Source organism: Streptopelia decaocto (assembly GCF_964273445.1).
Source record: "Streptopelia decaocto genome assembly, chromosome: 3".
Taxonomy (NCBI): Eukaryota; Metazoa; Chordata; class Aves; order Columbiformes; family Columbidae; genus Streptopelia; species Streptopelia decaocto.
The window spans coordinates 86,557,266-86,579,582 of NC_138656.1; the positions used below are offsets into that span (position 1 = coordinate 86,557,266).

The 22,317-nt window shown below is 40.2% G+C and overlaps 2 protein-coding genes across 2 annotated transcripts in view; one reads left to right on the forward strand and one right to left on the reverse strand.

The window, feature by feature from the left end:
* Nucleotides 1-22,317, forward strand: part of ELOVL4 (ELOVL fatty acid elongase 4) — a 154,593-nt gene that overhangs the window by 81,510 nt on the left and 50,766 nt on the right. The window lies entirely within an intron of this gene.
* SH3BGRL2 (SH3 domain binding glutamate rich protein like 2) overlaps nucleotides 1,972-22,317 on the reverse strand; it is a 38,153-nt gene continuing 17,807 nt past the window's right edge. The window contains exons 2-4 of the mRNA XM_082048087.1: nucleotides 16,671-16,856; nucleotides 3,753-3,833; nucleotides 1,972-2,597 (exon numbers count right to left, since the gene is read on the reverse strand). Of these exons, the coding sequence (XP_081904213.1) occupies nucleotides 2,592-2,597; nucleotides 3,753-3,833; nucleotides 16,671-16,856 (273 nt within the window). The 3' untranslated portion in view covers nucleotides 1,972-2,591. The remainder of the gene's footprint in view (nucleotides 2,598-3,752; nucleotides 3,834-16,670; nucleotides 16,857-22,317) is intronic.

The following is a 22,317-nucleotide window of genomic DNA, read 5'->3' on the forward strand; positions in this document are numbered from 1 at the left end:
CAGCTTTCTTGCCTTTGTGCTAGAAGGAAAAGCCACACAGCTTGTAAGCAGTTTGTAGCTGAGACAACACAAACAGGAAGGCAACCTGTTCTTTACTCCAGCAACTGGTAGTCATGAACACTGTTCATGTCACACCTCTGTAGTCATAAGTCTTTGTCCAAAACTTGAGAGGCTACAGTTCTCCTGTTGTTCAGCAGGGACTTGGATGATGACCTAGTGTGCAACCTCAGCAAATCTGTGAATGACACCTGAACCTGGTTCAGTGGTTGGTAACAGCTGGCAGAGCTTTGGTCCAGTGGCATCTCAAAAACCTTGAGGACTGGACCAACAGAAACCTCATGAAGCTTGATAAGGACAAGTCAAAAGTTCTGCCCTAGGGAGCGACAAGGCATCAGCATGGGCTGGAAGCAACAGACACAGTAATGCCCCCGCTAAAGGGCCCTGGGGATCCTAGTGAATGCCCTGCTGATCACGAGCCAGCAACGTACCCACTGCAAAAAGGGGAAAGCATGCAGGCTGAGGAAAGTTGTTATCGCCCTCTACTCAGCACTGGTGAGGCCACATCTGAAATATCATTTTGAGACCTTCTCCCAGTTTAAGAGGGATGTGAACAAACTGGAAAGAGTAGCCCTCCGTCAAAGCAGCCACGGGCCTAAAGCACACAGCCTGTGAAGAGAGGTTGAGGAAGCCAAGTTAGATTATTCTGGTAAGAAGGCAGCTAAGAGGTGATCTAACAGTAGCCTACAACTATCTTGAGGGCAGTTACAAAAAGGACAGTGCCGATTTCTTCCTGTGAGTGCCAGAAAACACAGCAAAGGCAACAACCACAAATTACAGCCTGCAAGTTGAGGCTAGACATTAAAGACAGTTTTCACTAGGAGAGCACTATAGTGCTGGCACAGGTTGCCTGGAGGGTTATGAGATCTTCATCTTTGGATATTTTTAACACTCAGCTGGACAAACCCATATCTGATCAAAGCTATTGTTGGTGTTAGCCCTGATTTTGACAGTGCTGGACCAGATGACCTCCAGTTGTTCCTTCCAACTAAAATGTCTCAGATGCCATGGTTATTGATTTTAACAGAACGTGCGGTTTGTTGCAGACAGTGTTGCTTCCTGACACTTTGTACACGTTTGGCTTCCTTCAGCCACACAGTCTGAGTGACGCTGTGATTGCAAAGAAGTTTTCCCATTTAATGGTTGTCTTTCATTTACCCAAAGACATAACGACGTTTATGGGAATGGCACTACCCTGTCATTAGGAAATCACTTGAGTAAAAGCTACATTACAGCATAGCTGTTATTTTCATAGCCAGACTTGATTCAAAATGCATAATGCAATTTGATTTCTGTCTAGAATGCATTTTGTAGTAGTTATTGGCAAGTCATGGGCCTGAGTTCTTCTATGTGCATCAATGCAGTCCCACTGGAACAATCTCCACTTCCTTTAGTTGGCTCCTGTTCCTCAGCTGAGCTGACCATTGTGACGTCAGCCAGCAAAGCACACGCTCAGCTTTCTCACTGTCTTTGAGGCATCTCCACATTTCCACAGCTGGGGATATAACCAGGACAACAGCTGGGCATGTTAGGTGGGCTCTCGGACTACAGGAGAGTGTTTAACCATCCATGGGACTGAGCCCTAGCTCTCAAAGTATCTACCTGACTCTCATGTGGCTGATGGTGGAGCTGTGTGTTATTGAAGGTAAACTCAAGGTTTTGGCAAAATTTCATTTTAAGACGGTCCAACTATGGAGCTCCAACTTTGGATTTTAAGTCTTTCACAGCTAAGAGATAACTTAATATTATCACTAGCTATGAGACTGCTTCTTCTGAACTACCCAGTAATTTCCACCAAGTGTTTTCATGCACTTTTCAGCTGCATTTGGAACAGGAACCATGTCAAAATATTTCACTTTGGCACCTCCTCCATGATAACAACTGTTTTCAAACATTCAGTTGCAATGCTCATCATTAGACAAATGAAGTTTTCATGAACAAGGTTAACAGCCCATGTCTCTTACAATAAACATGATCTAGCATAAACATCACAATAAATAAATGTAGACATGTAAAAATACGACAGTTATTGGCTTAGACTGAGATCTTAAGATTGACATTTTTTACCTTCTGAATCATAACCAGCACAAACATTCTAATAACCACCAGCACTTTAACTATCATGATGAATAATTTCAACTACAGTAGCTGGAAGAATTAAAAAAGGTGAGAAATCTGACTACACAAGTATATCCAAGAACGACAGAAGCCCTACACTTCCACTCCTTTTTCTCAAACATATGTGTCTATTAGAGTATCAGTGCCAGTTGCAAAAGCAATCCAAAGACAGAAGTGAAACATTAACAATACTTTTAAAAAGGAAGATGAGTAGCCCGGCCTTAATTGTGTTTCATATACATGTTATTAACTCCACATTACTGGAGAGCACCGTCTCATGGCAAGCAGACTACTACTAAAGATGCGTGTTTGCTCTATCACAGTGATCCATTAGGGAAGCTGTTGTGTGCTGAAGAACAGGGTCATTCATCCGGAAGATGTGCTTGTCGATACTTCAGATAGGCTTTCTAGGGTTCTCACTCCTATTTAAAAGAAAAGAGAAAAAAATATTAATGCTATGAATACATTCTCATATCCTCTGTCTGTAACCTTCGCATATCAGGTGTCCCTAACCATGGTCCCCATAGCAGCTGAGGAGGCATCACTCTCCAGTACTACCAGACTGAAGCAGTGATCTGGCCAAGTTTATAGGACACTCCTCCAGGCCTACAACGGGTTATTCTCCAGGAACAGAGCTGAATAGAATCTGCTATTTCTGATTGCAGTAGGATATAATCTTTTTCCTAAGACTAGTTCTTCAAGCTATGAAGCAAGGCAGGCTGCCAAAATAATCTGCTTTCGTGGTTCCCTGCTGAGGTTCCCTCCCACTCCTGTCCCTCACAGGCTCCAGAAATAAATTAATTCCTGGCAGAAGAGGAACTCTACAGACACTCAATAGCTACCGTCCAGGCTTGAAACAGTATTAGTACCAGACACAGCTGTATCTACAGTGGTCAAGGGAAGAAAAATCCTCCCCTGTGTGTCACATCTACCACCCAAAGGTGCACGATACACTCTCTCTGAACAAGTGTCCAGGCTTCCATACAGCAAAAAAGTCTCCTCTATTATGCTGCCCTCAACAGAAAGATGTAATCTGGCTTTGTGTTCTGACCTGTATATATATATTTGTTAAAACTGATTTCTCACCCAAGAAGTTGATATAACTCCTGTCTGCTCCAGCATTTCACCATTTAAAACCAGAATAAAACAAAACAAAAAAAACCAAAAAACTTAATGCCTAATGAATAAATCCTGGTCAACCAATTATGCCAGGCTGACCCACTAAGATGATATTTTGGTGACATAAGCTGCAAATATTCCAGTGATTAAGGTCCTAGTTCTGTCTCCTGTTATAATTAAGTCAGTTGCTTCAATTTAGATTGATAATGTGAAGGAGAATGTATTCTTTAAACTTCGTTTATCTGCAAATTAACTTCCATGTATATGCTTAGTTTCATTTAAAGTGCTTTGCTTTTCATGGCAACAATTTCAATTACCTCATTAGCATGAAGCTGATATGGATAAGGTATGAATCAGGGTAATGGTGCATCCGAAAAATAAAGAGTTCTTTCGGTTCAAAGAAAATTCAATCCAAATATTTCAAGAACTCCATGAAAAGTCTGCAACACTACACTGACCTTTGATGTCAAAGTAGGTTTCAGTCCAAGAAAGGAGAAGACAGTGTTGCTCTCCTTTGATTCAAAAAAGCCATCGTAATCCTGGAGAGAGGGGGGAAAAAAAAAAATCTGAGCGAACATTTGTATTTGTGTTTTCCTGATTGATCTTACCACACCATGTATTAATTAGACTAAAGAGTTACATGTAATAATGCTTGGGAAAATACTGATACTTACCCATATTCTCCTATGCAAACCTAGAAGCTATTCAAAACTGTAATGGTATCACCAACTACAATGGCAAAGAAGAACACATAAATTCTCTAACTACAACACCTCTCACTACTTTATTTGACAGGAAAAATATAAACATGATTTTCATTAAAAGGAAATATATTATGGGTATAGTTTAAAGGTATTTAAGTGCCTAACAATGCAAATAAGTTTCTGACTGGGTTTCCAATTTTTATTTTAGCAAACAAAATACTTTCTAACATGGAAATGTCCAAGAAGAAGTCTTAAGGCAGCTGAACTCCTTATTTTTTCTGTGGTGGAACAAAGACTCCATCATCATTGTATCCTTTGAACTCAGCCATCATACATCAGGCTTGGACAACCACTAGTTAAATATAAAATCTTACCATAAAGAAACCTGTTGTACAGAAATATAAAAAATAAGCTTCATTACCATGATTAAGTTCCTTTTAGGTTTTAGCTGCTTAAGATCAGGTTCTGATCTCCAAGCGTAACTACTACTTTTACTGATTCATCGCATTGAATACCTGCTACTCCCCTATCATCAGATGAGCTGACAATATTTAATTTACAAGTGAAAAACAGAAAAACAGAGGGCAGTTTAGTGCATGGATTTGGCATATGGCAAGAAGACAAGAAGTTTCAGGTTCTCCTTGTGGTTTGGCAAAATTTTCCTCTAAGGGCACTAGCAAACAATAAAGCACCCAGTTCAGACTTTTCCTCCACCACATAACTGCAAAATAGAAATATTAATCTCTACTTAACCACTTCTGACATGGAAAATACTCTGTATATGTCAGGAAGTTTCAGGTATGTGCTCATCACTACGTAGCAATTTTCTCTAAATATCTAAGATTAGTAATTACACTTAACTTGAAAGCATTCAACAAGAGAAATCCCATTAAATATTGACTCTGCACATCTATGCTTTCAATAGAGTAGTAACAGGCAGTCTCCGTGCCTCCATGTGCTCCCCATCTGTGTAACAGTCATTCCCAATGCACCTGACCCCCAAAATCAGCACTTTGGGACTGGCTCCTAACCTCTCATCTCATTGCTTTCTGAGAACTCACCTCTTATTGTTGCAGTTTCAGGTACTTTCCCTGAAATTGGACCTCAATTTTTCCCCAGCAGCAGCTGCTTTGCCCACTTGTCTCTTTTCACTCCTGCCTCCTCTTGAAACTCTAACTTCACAAACCACCCCACAATCACAGGGGACCATGTAAGACAAACAGAAGAAGCTCTAATTGAAAAGCAAAACTCTTTCTCTGACCTGGCCATCACAGGATATGCAAAGATTAGGAACCTTCTTTCATCTTTCAACCGGAATTTACCCATGCCTAGCCAATATCTACTTGTGCTTATTTTTTGGTTTCTCAGAGCCTAAGCAGGAAGCAAAAATGGTCTTGGCAAGCATTCTACTTCCCAGTATTGCTCTGGGTCTTCACACTGCAGTGTGAATCCCTGAACAGCCCTTCATCCCACCTGCCAGACCCAAATTATATCCTTGCAGAAGGATGGTTGGTATTTTGTGAAATAGCTTTGTAAGGAAAACATGTGCTTGTAGATCAAGACTCTACTTCTACTAGTTGTCTTTTTTTTTTTTTTTGTCTCCACCAATGCAAAATAAAATATTGTTTGGACAGAAAATATGTAGTCACCATAGCAAGGATAATGTACCTCCCACGAGATCCATCATCATCCTGCAGATGTGCAGGATTTTTCTTGGTGCACTAGACAAAGATGCTTTACCGGCATTTCCATAGTGATATACTGCTACACCAATGTGAGCACAACTGTCCTAGCGAAGTGATACTTTGCAGTTGCTTAATCATTTGAATAACCTCAGCCCAGAAAGAAACACAGCTGCACAGAGACAGTTTCCCAGTATAACTCTCTCCAGCGAGAGCATCAGCCCTGGAAGATACAGAGAGGCCAGCAGGAGCCATGATGGTCATCGACATATCAGCTGATATAAGGAGAAAGAGTAAACATTCCTAAGATGGCTTTTTGTTGTTGTCTTCTTAAAACACGTAATATTACTGTGCTATAGATTAGGGCAGTAAATTGGGATTCCAGGACTAAGCTTTAGGTCTGTCAATCCTTTCAGCTTTCATCCACGTGTATATCTATGTATACACAGAGAAAAAGAGCTCACACATTTCTTCTATCTGGTTTTCAGTTCCACAGTTTTCTCTATGTGCGAGACATAATTTCCAATGAATAATGAATACCATCTACTCACTTCACTCTATAGGAAGAGTCAAGTTAATTTGCTTTGACTGCCAGGAGAATGAAACGCTTCAAGGAATAAAGCAGTTTTGGAGAAAAGGAAGGTAGAATCTCCTGCAATGATCAGTGTCATAGGCTGAAAATCAGACTGCAGTTTTAAGGTCCCTCACTGTTAAATTTAGCTACGGTCTGTTGTACCTAACTCTAACTTCAAAATTCACATATATTTAAACAGATGAGAGAGATACTTTTACATCAATTTAATAATCATTAAAGGTGAAGTACTGATGCTAGTTTATGAATTAATGTAAAATTACCATTAATAGCCAGAAAGTAAATCCAAATAAAATAGACAGTTCTCACAACTAAGCCACAGCATAAGTGTAAAATCATGAAGGTTAAACAATGAGCTAAACTGAGTAAGTGCATGTTTGAAAAAGCACAAACCCCAGTGGATTAATTCATTTTAAAAGGAGCAGAGTATTTAATAAACACAAGAGATTATCCACCAGAAGCAATCTCCCCAAAGTTTAGAAATATCAGCATTGCAAAACACGTTAAAATGCTATTGACACTTTCTTACTTTCATGGAGGTTGAGGGGAAGAAGCATCATGCTTTTAGATAAAGTAGCAGTAAAATTTAAATAGGAGAATTTCCCTAGTAATCTCTGCAACGAAAACATATGATCCCAAAATATTCAAATGTGAAAAAAAGTTATAAAAATGCATAATAGTCCTATAAAAGTTGAAATAGATCACTTTAGGCTGGTAGTTTCTTAAGAGATTTTTGAGAAGCATTATCTCAAGGAACATGATCTCCAAGACTCATCGGCTGTACTTTGGCATGCCATAGGGGTTCACTGGGGGCACCCCAGGCTTTCCCTGTAATACGGGCGAGATAACAGATATTGCAAAAACAGTCCTGCTTTGACCTTACCTTTATATGGAGAGAAAGTCTGTGCAGATTTGAGCCACATGTAAGACACTAAATCCATGGCCGAGGACAGGAAAATTCTTGTCTTGCATAAAGAACATCCCACTGCTACCAGCAGTAGATGCACAGGTTGAAGAAGGAAAACGGTGCCAAGCTCAGCAGAAGCCAAGAGCTTCATGCACAGGCAAGAGCCCAACTCACTTGTGAGCCAAAAGGTTCCACTCAGAAAAAACTCCATGTGACACTGACTCTCACAGAGCAAGGACACCACCATCCGCTGGTTCTGGCAAGGCAGTGGTTCTCAGTTTCTGCACCAGACTTCACCACTGGTAGCAAGTTACTATAATCCACTTGTGACCGCCCCAAGCAGCTCTACCAAGGCAGCAGGCACTGGTCCCAGCTTTGCTGCGACCAGCTGAGCAGTGCTGGCTTGGCCCTGTGCGAGGAAGTGGCTCCCACTGATACCCCGGGGACATTCAGAAAGCAGCTGTTATCCTAAAAATATATTAGCATGGCAAATTGCCACCCACTGCCCCACTTCAAAAGGCAATTACGTACACAAATATAATTTTGACCATATCACTTTAAATAATGATCCTTCTTGCTTTCCAGAGCAGCTAACGACACATTATTAACGCAGAAAATTCTGGCAGCATCAGTAGCTGATTAAGGCTATTAAAACTAAGGAGGCATAGAGACACTGGACATGAATCACCAGTGACGCAGAGATGCTCAGTCCCTCTGGAAAAGTCGAAAAGCCAAAAATACAGGTGATAAATCACAAAGATGAGGGTATGAAAGGTTACCAAGAATGACAAACGCCAGTTAAGAGAATGGTTTGAGGGGATAGAGAAGTGACAGGAATATAAATAAGGTAAGCAAAAAGCTATTTCAAGTCACAAAAGGCTTCTTAACCGGATAATGGCCATCTGACTGCTTTAGGCCTGGCTCCTCACCCTTAAAGTCAATGGCAGCTTGATCTCCCACCAGGTAGTCTGAGGAAGATACAGCCCCTCTGTGTTACCACTAGAACAGTTACAGCATTAAAGATGCTCTAAGAGCCACTGGGGAATGGATTAGCTGACCTAATAAACTCTTGCTTTGTTGAAAATAAACAAATCTAACTGTACTGAAGTTTCAGCAGCTCACCTACAGACAAGCAAGACCTTGCTGGTCTTGCATGGCATAAAGCTCTTGGCTTTCTCTGCTCCTGCTGAGCGACTCTAAACTAGGATAGAGAAGCAGGCCGTGGCTGCAAAGGTCTTCAGGAGCAAAGTTACACCAGGTGGTAACAGGAGACATGGATCTGTGCGGCCCACTGTGGTGGCAGGGCGGCTGGTTCTAGAGGCGGAGCCCAGCGGCTCCATGGAACACATTGCCAGAGCATGCCAAAGATGCTAAATGTTGCTTGGTTTCACCAGGAGGTTGAAGTTCATGAAAGAGAAAAGAATTACTAAATACATTAAAGTGATATTTGTTTCAGAAAAATAGCTAGAGACAGGGAAAATACTCAACAGAAGTAGTTTATATGTTTGACTTGGTTGTAGTCTTTCCTAGGAGTATGTTTATGCTTATGCTTATCCCACTGTTGGGACCAAACTGGGCTAGATGTACCTTCAGTCTCACACATCTAGGGCCACTTACATTATCTTAAGGTGTATCTTACATGGAGTTTTTAAACAACCAGCAAAGTCAAGTGACATTTTACACTTAGTATGCTGGTAAAAGGAAAAAAAAAAAAAAAGGCACCTTACACTTACATAGCTTTGTTTTCAGAATCTGAATCCTTGCAGTTTATCCTGAAACTAAAAAGTGCTGTAATTGCCTTGGACCTCTTTAAAACCAGATTAACCAAAGACAGGACAACTCTCTTAATGTCTAGATTACGCAGAAATCCCAACAGCCCTCCGCTGCCCAAATGTTACAGTAAAGTAACAACAGCTTAGTCTTTGAGATAGTGGAGAAGCATTCAGGAAATCTGGATTTAACTTCTCATTATGACACAAACGTCTTATGTCCTTCTGACATTCACGTGGATTCTATGCCAATTTACTCCAGTAGGAAAACCGTTGGCCTTGGGAATTCTCCCTTCTTCAGAAACCCCACTTCCAGGGTAGCTTCCCCTCTTCCCAACAGCAACTGCCAAGTTCACAAAGCTCAACTTGGCTACAGCAGTAGCTGTATCCCAGGTGTGATGTGGAGACCTTAAGTGTGCTGTCTTCCTGGTGCTCGGAAGCCAGATCACTGCAGTGATGTGATTACAGACACTGCCATAATTAAGTGGGCTCAGCATTTTGTTAAGCAGGTACACCTAGGCTTGTTTAAATAACCACTGTCACTGCTGGGAGAAACTATTTACTCCACACCAAAGTTAAAACTGGCAGTAATCCAGATCAGCATAAATAATTATTTGTGCTTCAAGGAACACAACACAAGTGTGGTGGCATTGAGTCAAAGTAAAACATTAACACAAAGTAGATTTCATTTACAATTACCAATTATACAGACATTGTCTATCCATCACTGCAACAGAGATTAGGAGAATGTTATATCTAATGAAGTTTCAAAGACAGTAACTGTGAATAAAATTCCAGTAAGTTTCTTTAAATGAGCAAGCTGGACTTTTTGCTGTTTGCTTCTAGTTTGCAATGAAGGAAAGAGTGAGCTTGTTAAGCATCTCAGGCAAATCCTTACTGCTGCCACACTAAGAAGCAGAAAATCAATCCTTACCACACCAAAAAGCAGAAAAACAAGGAACCTGCCCAAATGTGGCTTGCACTGCTTTTAATACAGCTTTTTAAAATGCACAGATTATTGAACAGCACTTAAAGACAAGTCTATTGGCAAGCTGTTTGAATTTGCTTCTCTTTCTCAATATTTTTAATATATGATTATGATCTCTCCATTCTTATAAAAGGGACAACATAATTGCATTTACAAGTAATAGTGGGGCACTCATAATTTAAATGCATTGAATCAGCACTTCACTACTGACTGAGTTAATACTGTATGCCACTGAGAAAGAGCTGTTAGTATCCTTCCTGAAAAGGGCAGTCCAGTTCTCTGGAACAGACGACATTCATTTACTGATCTGATTAGGATTACAATAGAAAGCTCTTACTCAGCTCAGCTCTCCTTGGAGAATGTGTGTGCATGTTTGAGTCTTTTTTTTAATATTATAAATCAACACAAAAATAAGATGTTGTCTGCACAACACAGGACAACCTAAACATGACAGTTTTCAATCACCTAACCTTCTGATAAGATCTCTGCATAGGATTTTTAAAGAGCTTACAAAATTGACTCCAGAAAGCAACCTTTTACTCCTCTTCTAAGGGCCAGATGTTTATGCCAGTAATCTCTTTAGTTGTAGGCTTCCAGAAACAAAGGCTTTAATAAAAGGGAGCAGATGTCAGCTCTATTGTCTGGGCAGTACATGTCACACTCCAGCTGATGTGATGTTTGCCATTCCTTCAGCAACCGTGACAGAGTGCACAGGCATTAACTGCCTAAGAACGGGTATCCCTCACCTCTAAGACAGTGAGATCAAGTGCAGAAGGGCTTCCCTCAGCCAAACGCTGAAGACCTCAAACCAGCACAGAGCCCACCTGGGGCAGCACAATATTCAGGGAGTCAGTGGCAGAATCAGTATGAACTATGGATGATAACAGGTGCCACCTCCCCCTTTGAGCACCTTCCAGCTCATCATGTTATTTTACAAAATGTTTGGATAAGAATATTATCAAATCAGACCACAACAGGAATTTGAGAAGAGGGAGGGATGGGAAAGTCAGGGAATTAACTATGGCAGTCATCCTTTTCCGTGAGATCATGGCTCAAAGACATAAACTGACCATGCTGCACAGTAGCTCTGCATCCACATAGTTTAACTTTGGACACGTTTTATGGTAGCTGTAACTTCATGATGGACACAACAACCACATGTTGGTTGGTTTTCCTCTTAGAGCATTTTACCCATACCTATATCAGGTGACCTCTCAGAGCATTAAATGACACACAGATTTCCCCCTTCCACTTGTTTATTTTAGGAATTGGGCACTGGCAGAATTATCTTTCAACATTTCCTTTTTCTGTGGTCCCTTCAGAGAAGTACAGAAATGGGAACCTAGTAAAGAAAGAAAACACACTAATTGTAATGGCACTGAAATATTTTAATGCCATTTCTACTTATAAATTTATTTTAACTTTGCTATATCTTCAAAGTGTTTCCTAGAAGATAATCATATTAGCATGATGACAAGTAGAACGGTAATGCACTGAATTGCTTAGTTCATCCTGGTTGTTCTCTGACAACAGTCCTGGCCTTCTCTAGATATTGTTCCAGTACACTGCTGCATCCATATTCTGTGCAATATTACACATCCTCAAAGTATTGCTGCCACTTAGCTTTCTTAGCCTTTCCTCCTATATCGCATATATCCTGTATTTTAGTAGAACTGGCCCTTTATAAAATACTTTAACCAAAGTAGTCATGACACCTTCAAGAATAAACCCCTTTTCTTCAAGAAAGTATGGCACAACAGGAAGTTTCTATTCCATGTAAAGAATTAGGATCCCAAGCAAAATTGATAGTAATTAAGTCACACTTACTGACTATTCACAAGTTCTGCAGAACAATAATGTAATAAATATAAAAATAAAAAAGAAGTTTTGCAGTATTTTCTGCTATATCCTGTAAAGGTGACAATTCTAATTTTACATGGGTCACCTTTAAGTGTTTTAAAATAATGATGGGACAAGTAAGTAATCAAGAAAGCTTCAGGATCATTAACAGCTGTTATATGGTCTCTGAGCAATTCACACTAACTTTTAACTAGAGATTATTCCTCTTCTGAAGACAGATCTGGACCAACAAGATGCCGAGTTGGGTAAGTCATCTCCAAGGGTACAGGGAACTGAACGCAGACTTGCTGAGTGCCAAATTAGCCTCACAACTGCCCTGGCTCCTGAAGTAAACACACTACAGCAGGCACGCTAAGGTGAATTCTGCCACGTTGCCTGAGGATCTAGAGAGAGAGTTCAACCTCTCTATATCTGTAGGCATCAGAATAGTGACAAACTCCCCAATGACAGGCCAGGGCAGAAACTCTGCAGTGGCCTCTAGACAGTTTTCTTAAATCCTCTCCTTCCTCTTCTTTCTCTTATCAGTGAGTAGTTACTAATTTGTCATTTGACACATATAAAAAAGGAAAAAAGATAAAAGTGTATGAATCATTCCAGGATCTAAAAAAAAAAAGGAGAGAGACTGATACTTAACAGTGCAAAGAAATCAGTGCCACAGTAATTGCCCGTGCACTGAATGGTTTCTTGAGAACACTGCACCTCTTTCAGCAGCCTATTTTGTTTCTTTCTTGTCTATAGGCCTTCGCTGTTTTGATGGAGTTGATACTCATATATTACATTTCAGGGAAGGACAATAAATATCACATATCTCTGTCTCCACTGCTGCCCCCTAGGCACTCTATCAGGACCTACCCTAACATTCTAAACCATATGAGCAGCTTCTAACAGAAAAAAGAGTCAGCCTGCTATGTAAATATTTTCCCTTCAGCTCAAACTCCCACCTGGAAACAGATTTCATTTTAATTTTGGTTGCCCTAAATTTCACATCAGTGGCAGATTTCTGCATATTTCACTAGGAAGTGGAAATTTCCAATCTTTTGAAAGATCCAGGAGTCACTTCTAGTCTAACAAGGGAAAATATCAGAAGTAGAAAGCTGCTGTGTGGAGTCCCACAAGACAAGACACAGAAACTGACACAGACAAAGGTGGATTGAGTCAGTTTACAGAAATGAAAGTCATCCAGCTGGCCATAGACATTACTGAAAGAGAAAAGTGGCCAGTGCTCTGCCTCCACACTGACTCAGAGATGCTGGCACATGCCCTGTAAGGGTGGCTACAGCAACAGAAGATGTCTAACTGGCAGCACAGAGATAAGTCCATCTAGGCTGCTGTGTCGTGGCAAGATATTGCTGCCCGAGTAGAATCACAGAATCATTTTGGTTGGAAGAGACCCTCAGGATCATCAAGTCCAACCATAACCTAACTCTAGCACTAAAACCATGTCCCTAAGAACCTTGTCCAAATGCCTTTTAAACACCTCCAGGGAACCGGGCAAGACACAACCGGTTTCAATGTCCAACAACGCAACCCATCAGCTCCTATTAAGGCTCTACTTGTCCTTTTTTTGTTTGTTTGTCTTTTCCAAATTATCTCCACTTTTTTTTTTATGCAAAGTGCACAAGTTCCCTCTTGGAACATGCACTAGGCACTAACATTTCCTTACTCTTACTTACATAGCACTAACTAGAGCAAGATAATTGTACTAAATTTAGGTTTACGCTACTATAAATTAGAAGAGTGGGTTCATGTGTCTGATTTGTCTGAAATGTAGACTCTCTTTTAACACACAATGTTACAGTGATGTCACTAAGATGAAACAACATAATAATAAAAATATGTAAATTATCATAGTGTCAGTGCTATGACACACCACTGGATTATCAGTAAAATGATTTGTGTTCTAGTGTGCTCACAGCTTTTATCTTGTTCACAGCAAACAAAAATGGTTCTTGCTGAGTACTTTATTTCAAAATCCATTAGCAGAAAGCGTTACTGGAAAATTGAGGAGTGCACCTCAGAAGACTGAGAAAAGGACATCGATTAATGATCTTATTTGCGACTACACTGACTTCAAAAAATTTCAAGGTCTTGCTCACACTTCAAAACACAGTTTGTCTGTTGGTAGCAAAAGGATCCCACCCCCTGTGATACAAGATGCTTTGTGAACCAGTAATCACTGGTTGTCTTTTTGTACCTTTCTCCCCTCTTGCACCAGCTATCACATGTTCAAATGGCTGACACCAATCCATTTTGGATCCCTACCGAAAACAAACTTCCTCTATATCGCAGTTACATTCTGAAAGGTGATTATTTCAAATTGTAATGTCCTAGCCAGAAAAATCTAGTCTGAGATAATACCCTGTGTGTATTGCTGAGTTTTCCACTAAAGAGAAAATTAGAAGGGGAAAAAAACAAAACCAAACCAAACAAAAACAAAACCAAACCAAAAAGCTATTAATGCTTTTAGTAACACAGAAAAAACAGTATGGCTACGAGCATGACACTGAGTCACGGCTTGTACACCATATGCTTGTGAACCTCTATTGAAGTAACATGAACAAAATAAAAAGTGTACCTATTTTGCTTGGCCTTGTCTAGCCTCCACACTTTTAGAGGAACAGCAATGGATTTGACCAGTTTGTGTTGTCAGTCAGTCCATATTGTCAGTAACAATTTATAAGTCAGAATAAGTACATACATAGTTTCTTGGTGAGACTGTAGAACTGGCAGGAAGAAAAACAGTATTTGTTAACAGAGCAAATTGGATTAGAAATTGCCTGGACACAAATCCGGAATGATGAGCCACAATTTTCACTAACTCAACTAACAGAAAAATCAGTGGGTATTTTTTCAGTTTAAATTATTTAATAGTGATTTTTTTAAAGTTATTTATGTCAAGATAAACCACTCACTGTGGACATGACAAAGAGAGACAAGATGTGCAATGTCTGCTGACTTCATCTAATTGTGATATTTTAACCCTCTTCCCAGCACCGAGCTCCTTTGCCTCCTGCCTAATGTTTTGCCTCCACTCTATTACCTAAGAACTTCATTAACTAATGCAGCAGGCTAACTGATGGGTGTCAGAAATCCTGCACATACTTCTTCCTACACCCTAGAAAATATAGTTTCTTTCAAAGCATGTTTGCTCTTTAAAGATACTCATGCAGACAGTGAGGTCTAGTAATAAGATTAACTCTGCCCAACCAAAACAGCTATCAGCTGAGCAGAGAGATTAATGAGATCATCTCACATGTTGCATGACATCTTCTTCCTTGCTAATTCCAAAAAGCAATTTCTAAGACTAAGTTAAAACATCCTATAAAGACAAGCTGAAAGGGTAAGAAACAACAGCTGTATCACACAGAACAATGCAAATGTTATTTGCAAGTGAGAGGCTGCTCCATAAGTGAAGGTCAAAATCCCTTTCATGTCCTAGCTACATTTCTTTAAATGACATTTCTTATCTGAAAGTAGGAAAATATGAGTTACACTGCTGAGGTAAACAGGTAAGGCCAATACAAAGCACACAGGAGGGATGCTAAATACCTCTTTTCAAGAAGCCAGTTAGCTGCTGCATCATGCCAAATCTGTTTGTTGCAGAGGGTCTAAAATCCCTTCTTACGCACTTCCAACAGTAAGCTAACAATCACATTGCAGTTGACAGGTTTTCAGCAGATCTGAACAATCCCTCAGCCAGAAGCAGCTTCATCACAGCACTGTCGAGTCTGGCAGGGACTAAGAAGCAGCTTGGATGTATCTTCACCACACTGTAGTCAGAAATAGCCACATTTGTTCTCGTCCAGCTATTATAACCGCAGAGACCCTCTTCCCCATTTCATTCTCCTACTGAATTCACAGATAAACCTTACCCAGTCAGTTCCTGATGCAGCCAGGGTGCCACATCAAACCTTCCTTTCTCCTACCAGCCAGTCTAACAGGTACCTCAAACCTGCCTGCTTAAGTATGTACAAGTCACACGGCTGATGTATGAAAAGATGCAGCAAGGCAAAGAGGGCCCAGCTGCAGTCTTTTTACAATATTTTTTTCAAAGGTAAGTAAAAGTTCTGGGAAGATTCTCCCAGACTACAACAGTGCCCAAGACTCAGAACTGCAGCGTACCAGGCTCATTAAGCACTAGAGTAAAATATTCATATGCTGCCATTCTTAACATATCAAAGGCTACCACTTCAGCTTGCACTTGTGGATGGGGAACTTATTGCAGTCTCCATCATCAAAGAAAACAGTCCACTCATCAGTCTGTTGTCAGATTCACAGGCTCTCATGCTTCACAGTCTTTCAGCAGAAGAAGACAAGTCTCAAGCTGTTTTGCTTTAGGGGAAAATAAAACTATTCTACAATTTTAACAGCAAATAGTTTTAATTTATCCTAGAGGCTCTGATTGCATAAAGGCTCTCGGAGCATAAATGAGATTTACACTATGACAACAGCAGAGAAGGAGCTTAATTACAATGACAATATAACTGAATCTAGCCAGCGTTCTCATTTACTGTGCCAAAGATTTCCTTCTGAATTTTTATGCTTGTGCTAGGCCCAAGTAGCAAGGAAACCATAAATCCCCAGCTTATAGTGGTGTCACAAGGGACTTTACCATCAACAGGTTGTACATGGAGCATGTGACATTACAAATTCCTACATTCCTGGAGGGAAATCACTAGCTGAAGACAACCTTAGGATTTACAGATGAACGATCTGAATTTTCACTGTATGATTGTTACTTAATCCTATTGTCCCAGACTGTCACCATTAATTCAGATACTACTAAAGAAAGCTCGACATCAAGTCCCAGCTTTTTAAATGGCCAGCAGGGTATACTAGTATATCGGCTGTTGACAACCATAACAGCTACTTACCCCACAGTACCGATCATCACTGAATATCTGTGGTGGCAGTGGGTTGCCTTGCGCAGGCTGCCTATCCTCAGGAATATTTTTATACATCCATTGTCTTTTCTCCTCTGACATCGTGATATCCACTTCTTCAAACTCTATGCGGTTGGCTTCCAGAAACCTCACCACATCTTGCTGTCTCTTCTTTATCTAGATGAAAGAAAGAAAACAAAAACAATACTCAAAGCAAGCCCACCATAACCCAGACATGCTTACTAACCTTAGGACATTCCTCCTCTTACTTTCATGGGATGGGAAGTCACAAACTCAGAAGACAAAGGAGAATTTTTTTTTTCAGTTTTAAGTTCATAGAAGTTAAACATTGCCATTTCTCTACAGGTTGGCAACTGTTATTCTTCACCTCATTTCTAGAAGGCAGTGTCTTCAGTTCAGCTGTGAGAATTTCAGCCTTTACCCTTTTAAGATGCTTTAAAAAAAAAACCCACAAACAACCAATCCTGTATGGGACTTTTCAGAAGTACGAGTTAAAAGAGGCAGCTGGTTTTCAAAGTCATTAGGGGCTACATTTTTTAAGTACACAGGCACCTAGAAATGCAAGGTAAGCAAGCTGACAAGTTCCAGAAGAATCTACTCCTATAAGTGTTAATTGAGATAAACATATCAGTATATCTGAAAAAAAAAAACACCCCAGCTACACACATTTTTGTTTTCCTAGACACCTACACATCTTTTAAAATGCAGCTTGACAGTTCCCTGAGCAAAGCTTGTTGAATCTTTAATTAAGAGTGTCTGTCTGCATAATACACATGCCTAAAAATAAGTGTGATCTCGTTTCTTGAAAATCAACTTCATTCCAAAAAAACCAACCAACCAAACAAACAAACAAAAGCATGAGCTTTGTACTTTTGTACTAAATGTATGGGGTTTTTACCCCTCAAAGAGATTATCGTCTTTATACAAAAGCCTAACACAGGCAGGACACTGGCAGTTCCTACCTCGTTGCAGCTGACTAAGATCAAGCCTTAACAGCTCACTGGGCTCCCAGCAGATATACTCAGGTGAAGACAACTTGTGCCTCAAATAGGACTTCATCTCAAGATATAATAGCAACCTTTGAAATGAAAGTCTGCAGAGCTGAGGAAAGCTACATAGGCTAATTCGGCTAGGTCTGCTCTGCATTCCAGACTGTTCTTTTTGCATCTACTTAATGAAAAGTTTTTTTGTTTTTGTTTTTTTTTTTTTCAGAAAGGAATTATACATTATAAGCTGTATTTTTCACAGCTATTGTCAACAGCATTATTTGAAGAAAAAAATACAGCTTTAATAATTTTACAGTATTCCTGAAGTGTCAGATCCACGCAGTTGCTGACTGGCATAAAGCCCAGGTGGATGAATCATGCCTGTGGGTATCATATGACCTAGATACTACTTGGAAATTAGAGGATTTTTAAACTGCATATGCTAGTTGTTCTTGTCACACAACCCAGTCTGTCTCTCTAAATCCACCACAAAAATAGATAACTTTTGGAGCTAATGCTGATGGAATCATGGTTTCATTGAAATAAGAGGCTAGCCATCCCAAGAAACTGCAAAGATAAAGCTCTTAACTGATTACTGCCTTTCTTAAGAAGTAGGCTGTGTAGTAAGTTTGTGTCTCAGTATCTTATTCTTTTTCCTTTTCTTACTGGTGGGTTTTTTCAGGCGTATGTGAAAGGATCACTTATTCATACAGAAGGCAGCTCCTAAAATTGTGTGCAAATAATATATTATCAACAACAGCAAAATTACCGCATCATCATCACTGCTGGTACTGAACACAACATGCCTTTTACTATCTCCCTAAGAACTGCAAAGACAAATTCTGCTGTCAATGTAGAAGTGAAAGACGAAAATATTTTCCTCTCTCTTTCACCAAAAAAAGCTGCAAGAGAGACCCAAAAGAGAGAGACAGAGATTTTCCTAACATGAATATTAAGTATTTGTTCAAACAGAAAAGAAACATCTAAAATGATGTGTGGGTATTTCCTTATACTGGCACACTGCTAAAACCAACATGAATTCTCTCCTGCACTGGTCAGAGCAACTAGCAAACTACACAGTGCCTGGGCCAGCCCTCTGGCCCTGAGGCCAAATGGCATCATTTGGCCAAGCCTATTAAACCTGCAGCCTCTCAGAGCAGCTGCCTGCGAACTGTACACTGGGAATGATCCCTGGCATGCTGTAACATCTCAATCTCAGCCACAAACTGCTCATGAGACCATAAGTCAGCCCTGGCCAAAGCTGTCTGTGCCACCAACCATGCTGCTAACAGTGTCACAGACCCAGAGCGCTCTGGTGCTCAGGCCCAGGCCATGGACTAGTACACAGGTATCCACCTGTTCCCAGTCTCAGCTGCCGTCTTCCAGGAATCTGTACACTGGGCATAAGTTTAACTGCAAATTAGATTTAATCAGATCCCTAATATTTTACTGTTCACACCATAAAAATTCTCCCACAAACCCACATTTCTTAATCTCTCCTTTTTATTTTTTGTAAAACTAATTAAGATGTTGAAGTGAAATAAATTGTGGTGGGTTTTTTTTAGCCAGAAGCCTTGCAATTCTCCACATGACATCTGCATGGATTATCAGTTGTGGATGTGCCAGCTGTATAAATGTAAACAAAATACCCAAACATTTTTAGCCAAAAAAGTAGCATCTTCTCCTGCAAGTGATTTGATTCAAGCCTGTCAACTGAAACAAGAGCATTAGTTACATTTAAAATCCTATTAAATTATGCCTTGTTGTTTAAGATAGATGCTCAGAGCATCTGGCACAACAGAAGCCAGCTGATTATTCCCCAAGAAAACCACAGGACCTTTGTCTTGCTCTCCAACTGGATCTGTGCCGCAGGAGTGCGTCAGCCTCACAGTCCTGCCTGCAGCTCTCATCTGTGGTTACTCCGAGCTCTAAAACCTTCCAGCATTTGACTACACGAAACACTGACCAAAGACAACACGGCACAAAGAGCAGCATCGGTTCTCCCTTCCTCACTAGCCTGCGCAGAGGATTGGAGCTCTTGTCAACAGCCCAGGGGAGAAAAATACATCCTCATTTGACAAACTATGCAGATGGATACTTCAGTCATCTTTGTGAAACTCAGTCTTGTACTTTGCTGCTTCCAAGGTTTCCAGAGTGTGATGCAGCTGAGAGGAACCTGAAAAAAGTATTCTTATAGTCAGAGATACCACATTGAGAAAAACTTAGTTCATGGCTATTCACACACCACTTTGGGAAAGCATCTGTATTCCTACAAGATGGATTGCTTTAGTATCAAAATGTTTTGATTTAAATACATTTCAGCACATCAGATGACACTGCAAGATACACCATCAAAATTTATATCCATTGTGAAGTTTCAGAGGAAAATCTTTACATAATATTATCCTAATCTATCTTTAATGCTGTGAAGAAAACTCTGATAGAGCTATTATAATAGTCTACTATCATAATTTGATGTTTGTCTCCCATATTTTTAGCAGGGTGACTGTTTTCTGATCATCATTTTTCTGGGTTTGGTTTTACTGTTAATCTACGTTTCTATTCACAAAAGTAAAACAGGAAAAAAACCCAGCGACATCTCCATTTTATCTCAGCATGTAAAGCTGGTCTCCTTATTAGGATTAAAAGACAGCAAAAATAGGATGTTCATTTTGATATACAAAAACTGCTAAGATGAGTTAATAACTTATTCAGTAGCTAAATTTATAAAGAAAGTCTATCACAGCTAAAGTATCCTGTCTTTTTGCCCTAGTTTTAATTTCTTTATATTGATTTGCAACAGGTAACAGGAGGATACACTTTCAGGTTGCTTTGGAGAAATACGTCAAAGACCTGGCCAGGTGGGACTACTGGGATTATCTGTTCTGACCTTCAGCATCCCTGAATTAATTCCTCTTAGGAGTAAAGAGTTTCTCTGGATTTTTCCCCCCAAAGCTTCATTCCTGAACTGATAATAACAGAGAATCTGCTAGTCTTTGTAAATTGCTCTCACAGTTAATTAACTCCCTTCACTTAAAATATTTGCTTGCTTCTGTTGAGAATTCACCTCGTTTCCAGCTTTCAGCCACTTTTTGTATCTTTAGCTAGACTGAAAACTCTTCTGTTACAAGATTTCTGTTCCCCACACAACTAATACATGGGAGAAACAGATCTCCTAGCTAACCTGATCAGTAATCTCTGGTAAAAAGAGAAATCTTACTGCTCATTTAACAGCAAAATATCAAAATCAGGATTTTACCGTCATAAATCATATCCAGACTGGAGAAGAAGCTTAGCAAAATCAGATCTCATCCTCTATGCAGAATTCCCTGGAAGGTTCTCAGCACTTTCAACGGGTCACTATTTCCTTCTTTTTACCCTCTCTATGCTTCTTGAACTCGTTTTTGGAACATCTTCTGCACTAGAAAGGCTTGCCTACTGACAGATGCTGAACCAGAAGAACATATCGTGTGGTCTCTGCATTACTAAAAGGCAGCAGCATTTCACTATTCTACACTATTTTAACGAAGATACTCTAATACACTGCAAAAATCTCACTAGTCCATGATTTATCTAACCCGAACAGGATAAATGAATATTACTTCTACTGTACTATAGGCAAGATGACTCAAGTAGCAGTAATAATAGGAACTGTGAAATAGCCATGATTAAAGAGAACTTCTCTGCCTTATTTCATTAGTCCAGTTAATATAAATGGGACAAAGCAGGCACATTCTCAGTTTCAAATCTCTTCATGGTGTCAGCAGGCATGTTGCTGAGCAGCTGGTGCCCACAAAGCGGTCACAGGATGTTGGTCTTCGGCTCTAGACTCCTAGCCTTCTGGACATAAGGCATCCCCTGGGATTCAATCCTCCTGCCTGCAGGTGGAGGGAACGATGGCAGGTACCGCTCCATGCATTGGCTGGTGAGTGAGATGTGCAGAACTGACTGTCCTACGGCCTCTTCATCCTGGAACTGAAGTGACTGAAATCCTAACCTGAACTTTCCACTCATTCCAGACAGATCCTGAGCACAAATAACTTGCTTTCTAACACAAAATCCCATACCCAAAATATTCAGACCACACACACTGAGAATAAGGCCTTATGATGAATATCTTCTAAGCTGGCTTGTCAGATCACAAACACATTTTACAAGTCTGGCATTTAAAATAAATAGATAAATAGATAAAAATACCAAACGAAAACAGAATGCTTGTCTAAGTCCACCTCAAAGACTTTTTTCACAGACTGGCATGTGTCTATCTAGACTTATGCTTCTAAAGACAGAGATGGTACTGCTGGTTCCCTTCCTTCTCTTTCAATCTGGTCACTCTTTCCTGGCACCTGCCCTTACTCCAGAACCGCAGCAGCTACGTTACCTGACTCAGCTGAAAACTGAATGTATTGCATTTGGCAGGGGCACCTTTAGGGTGCAGTTTGATGATACAGCTAAGCAGATCTCACCGCTGGCTGTCACTGAGATGACACTATGTTCCTCCCTCCTGCCAAGCAGCTCCTGCAGCTTTCCTTGCACAAGCATAATGCAGGAACCAGGAGAACAAGGGGAGAAGCATCAATAATGTCAGCACCATAATCTCACTGGTTTCTATCAGTAGCAAAACCACACCC